At 37.4% G+C, this 5,320-nt stretch overlaps 1 protein-coding gene across 1 annotated transcript; it reads right to left on the bottom strand.

Moving 5' to 3' along the window:
• LOC109825580 lies at positions 2,244–3,301 on the bottom strand. The gene has a single exon (XM_020392438.1). It carries the CDS (start codon positions 2,983–2,985, stop codon positions 2,587–2,589), a length of 399 nt encoding a protein of 132 aa, XP_020248027.1. The 5' UTR covers positions 2,986–3,301; the 3' UTR covers positions 2,244–2,586.

Genomic DNA, 5,320 nt, shown 5'->3' on the forward strand with positions numbered 1-5,320 from the left:
ATTTGGTTAGAGACAGGATATATAAAGTTTTTTTGAGGGAGAAATTTTTTTCACATATATAATCGTGTAGACGCATACATTATTCTTCTTTGTTATCTCGTTCATATTTTGCATTGAGTTTGGCCTATATTTTTGACCAATCTGACCTGCTCGATAAGAAGGCCAAATTTTGAAACACGCACTTCCAAAAATTCTTCACGTATTGTAGTTTATTTGGGTTTTTATCAGGGTTGGATTTAAACTAGCTAGATTTAGTCACTATCGAATCCAAAAAAGTGACAAAATTGGAGAAAAATTTGGCCGACGACAGTTACGTCTCATGAAACTATGTGATCACTATTGATAGCTTTAGGGGCTGTTTGGATAGGTTTTTTTGGGTGGTAAAAGAGGAGAAAACTGTCAAAAATGTCAGCTTTTTGGCAGCTTTCCCCCAAAATCACCTTTTTAAGGGGTGATTTTGGGGGAAAGCTGTCAAAAAGCTGATATTTTTGACAGCTTTCCCCACTTTTACCACCAAAAAAAAGGAACCAAACAGCCCCTTAACTTTCAACCATTGATATCAATGATCAACGTGGCAATCCGCAATAATTCAGAGACGTTGCTTTCCAAAACGAGTCACCTTAGAAATTGCGTGTCAAATTTGAACCCTTGCGCGCTTGCTCTATTTTCATGAAAAATATGTTTGTGTTAAAGAGTCTTTCAGATAATAATTGATTGAGGCGCTTTGAGGTCGCCGCGATTAAAGGCGTTACTAATCATGGAGTTTTAGATTATTATAAGTTAACGGGTGACCTTCCGAGCTTTCTTCCTAAAATTTTCTATGAGAACATGAGTGGCATGTCAATATCCATCTGCACCACCACTGCTTAAAAAATTTGCTAATTTTAAAGGGTGAGGACTTCATCCCGCATATGATACCGCAACGAAAAAAAAAAAGTTATCAAATAAATAACACTTGTGTTGAATTCAGGGGTGGTTTTCTAAATGGATGAGCACGGGAAAGTATCCGGTGGATTCGGATCCGTCACGTTAAATGTGCATCATAAAGATATCGTCCATTGGAACCCGCGCCATTAGTAAGAATTCAAACTTCGGCGGGGCCAGAACGCCATAGCATTTGTGTTTCGGGAATTGATTCATGTGCTTGTGCTTAAGAATTAGGCTTTGGGGGTTGGCTTGTAGTAGGTAGGGGTGCATTCGGTCCGGATACGGTTCGGATATGATGCTTACCATATCCACATCCGCTTACCCTTCTCGGATACGGATACGGATACGGATATATCTCGGTAAGGAAAAAGTTATGTCCATATCCGCTAAAATCGGATAAGGTTACGGATATAGATGCTGATATATAAGCGGATATGCATGCGAATACAAAACGGATATGAGAAAACTAGATAGTATTGAGAAAAACATAATTAATGTGATACAAAAGAGATCGTTAATATGTTCACTATTACTAAAAAGCTAAGATTAGACATCTTGATCATCAAAATTAACCACAAATCCATAATTTAAGAATCGAAACTATCGTAAGAGTATGACTAATATGTATTCGGATATTTTGGATACGGATATAGATATTTCACTACAATATCATATCTGTAACCATATCCTATCGGTTATAGATTTGAGTAACCATATTCGCATCCTAACGGATGTTAGAAAACGGTTACGGATATTTCCTCGGATACGAATACGATTTAGCACCCCCTACTTGTAGGTCTTTGCTTTAAGATTTAGGAAAAAATTTAATGGTTGGCATCCCTTTCATGCACCTCTAACGTCATAAACTAGGTCTATTGGATACTTGCACGTTTAATGTCATAAACTAGGTCAAATGAATACTTTTCCGATCAATAGAGAGAACAATAAAATTATATCTCCACATTAATGATTCATCCGCTCGTTATAATGTGAAAACTAATGGAACGGGCCACACACCCAGCATCCAAGGCTCAACGAGTAGACTTCACTTTACAAAAAGTTCCTATATTGTATTTTAGGTAGGCTATGACCCATATTTTAAAAACTCTCCTGCAATAATTATTCAATGAGATAAGTCCACTCAATCAGTGGAAATATCTCTAAAAAAACCCTCTGTTTTGCACTGATCCAAAGTAAACAATCATTTATGCAATACTTAATTAGATAAAGACATAAATCCTGCATCTAAGACCAATGAGTACGTTTTACTCTACTCCCAACCCTTCAACTTTTCTTACAAGCTAATCATTCAAAAATTCAAAATCCATCAGAATTATTCTCTTGCATCAAACCATCATTAAACATGATCACCACATGCTTTCCTCTCTAAATAATCTCAAAACTCTCTCTCTCTCTCTCTTTCTCTCCACACATCTTTCATACAAAGACTCTCTATAATTCACATCCAACAATAGTATCATATACAACTTTACACAATACCTTAAAAAGATAATCATGACTTGATCGTCTGTCGCTTAACACAGCAAAATTTAGCAAACAGATTACCACTATTTTTCCTCTGTAAATATTAGCAGCTCTCACTGTGTAAACACTATGCACACAAAAACCTCTCGCCAAGAGGAAGACACACATCACCAATCAAGGCCTCCACATATCTTGAAAGCTAGACTGGAAAGAAACCAACACCAACAACAAAACCACCACCGCAGCCACCCCCCACGGCGAGCTCCCCTCCGACGCCTCCCCTACGTAGGCATAACCCCTCCTCCTCCGGTCACCGGGATAAAACCCGAAGATCCCGCCGTCGAAGCTCTCGACCGAGGAAATCCAGCGGATCAAGAGGAGGAGGGCGATCGGAGTGGCGAGGAGGAGCCAGTTGAGTTGCTCTTCGGTGCTCTCGATGAGGTCTTCGTAGCTGAAGGACCACGAGATGCCGAGGAGGAGGAGGACCATGAGGAGGATGAGGATGACTGGGTATGGGAGAGGAGACAGGGTGAAAGCATCAAAGATTGAGGGGTCTCTTCTTCCATATGCCATTTTTTAGAGAGAGAAATTAAGAGAGAATTAGTAGGCTAGAGAGCAATGAAAGAGGTTAATATGTGTACAAAGAGAGAGAGAGAGAGAGAGAGAGAGAGAGAGAGTGTGTTAAATGTAAACAGCCGACACTAGTTTTCAACTAAATAATGAGTGCACGTTAAGGGAACGGACATTAAGTTTCAACAAGACTAATAAGTGCACACTAAGGGAATGAGATGGGTTTAATGTGGACAATGGGTCATACTTTGTGCTGAAGTGGTCCGTAGGATTTCTCCTGATCTCTACGGATGGTTTTCATGGGCGTCGTCAGCACATGGAAATGGAAAACAAACGTTTGTGTTCTACAACCACCCTAAAACCGGGCCATGATTAGACCATCTCCAACCCATCGCACCAAAATGGTGCAAATTTTATACTAAAATGGTACAAAAGTCACATCAAACAGTAATTCATCTCCAACCCACTGCACCATTTTTTGCACAAAAAAAAGAATATTCTCAGTATATTCCTTTTTATCTACTTTTATATTATTATTTTTTATTCCCTATATTTTTAACTATTTCAACAAATAATTAAGATATTATTGGGATAAAATATTATTGGGGTAAAATATTATAAAATATTACAATAAAATATTATTTTATTAATTAATATTATTAGGATAAAATTATAAAATATTATTTTATTATTTTTATTATTGATATTACCAAAATATTACATTTAAGAACACAACAGAAAATAAAATACGGTAAAAAATAACTTGATGAACAGTAATAGAGCGATGAACAGTGCGACGCCAAATATGGTGTCACACTGTTCATTTTCACCAAAATGGCGCAGGAAATAGGGCATGGTTGGAGAAGGAATAGTGTCGTTGCACCAAAATGACGCGGGAAATGGGGCATGGTTGGAGATGCCCTTAGTTTTAACCATAATTTCTTCTGAACCGGTTATATTTTGGTCCCGAGTGAGATGGTCCAGAACAAAACCAATTTTTAAGAGCCAAATTTGGCCTTATGAAAACTAGCTAGGCCAATGCTGGACCACGCGTAAACACAAACTTTGTCAACATGGGACCAGGTTTACTTCTGGTATCATTTTGAGGAGTTGCCAAACACATCCCTAGGCTTATAAGCTTTTTTAATTTAGCAGCGAGACTCCTGATATCCAAAAAGAATTATCTCCCGTTCACGTGACACTCATGTGATGCATAGGAATAAAGATGAGATAACTTTGTCATCTTAATCACAAAACTATTCGCTAAAGAGATAAAATCAAGTGAACAGTAAAAAAGCTGGAGTGAGTGTGACATCCTCACAATCTCTGTGCCCCAAGGATCCAAGTATACAGCCTACTAGCTATAATCTATGCCAAGGGGATATAACACTAGAAGTGTGCATTTCTGGGCAATTTTTACACAATAACTTGCTTCTATAGCAGTATTGTAATCTAATAACAAATACCATTAACTCTTACAAACTACCCCGGTTCATTAATAGATTCTGTTAGAGTATAAAACTATTATACCCCTCATCCTCTCCAAAACTTTGGAGTTTTAGTATAGCGGTAGAGACTTTAAGATGGCATGAGAGCAACCCAGGTTCAAATTTCTCTGGCCACAAATTTAATGTGAATTTTATAAAAATTATTAATATCGCTATACTTGTCCAGGTTTCATTCTGAAAAAAAGACACTCAACATGCAAGGCCATATTAGAACGCTATACTTGTCCAGGTTTCATTCTGGAAAAAAGACAAGGCCATATTAGAATATATAGAACTATCACCCTTAAACTCTCTCTAAAACTCTGGAGCTTTAATGTAGTGGCAGGGACGTGAAGAGATTCAATGTTGACTTATTTCAGGTGCTACATGCTAGTTTTTTCTTCAATACTTCATATATTAACATATAGCATAAATTTGCCATATGGAAAGTGAAGTAGATTGTGGTGTAATAACTTTTGACCAAGCTAACTCGATTTGACAACGTTTTGAGTGATCCAACAGTTTTCGACCAAAGAAAACAAATAAAACTCCATGTAAAAGTCATTTTTGCGATGGAGATGTCGATGGTTTGGTTTTACCTCAAGAACTAGGATGCTATTTGAATATACTTGACAAACAACTCCCAATCTAATAAAATCATTTGTGCATAACTCATTTTGTACAGATAAAATTGTCATAAAATTAGTAGTCAGGTTATTTTTCCCTTGTGTATACAAAACCAGACAAAGAAAGGACTACAGTTGTGCTGTCCAGACCCAACTTCACAACTATTAAAGGATCTCTCAGCGCCAATCAGTACTCTGTTTACAGGTTTTCTGTAAGTTGTTTAG

Source organism: Asparagus officinalis, chromosome 10 (assembly GCF_001876935.1).
Source record: "Asparagus officinalis chromosome 10, Aspof.V1, whole genome shotgun sequence".
Lineage (NCBI taxonomy): Eukaryota > Viridiplantae > Streptophyta > Magnoliopsida > Asparagales > Asparagaceae > Asparagus > Asparagus officinalis.

What these genes read in the sequence shown, in the direction of transcription:
- LOC109825580 (XM_020392438.1), bottom strand. Translation starts at nt 2,985, where the DNA reads ATGGCATATGGAAGAAGAGACCCCTCAATCTTTGATGCTTTCACCCTG.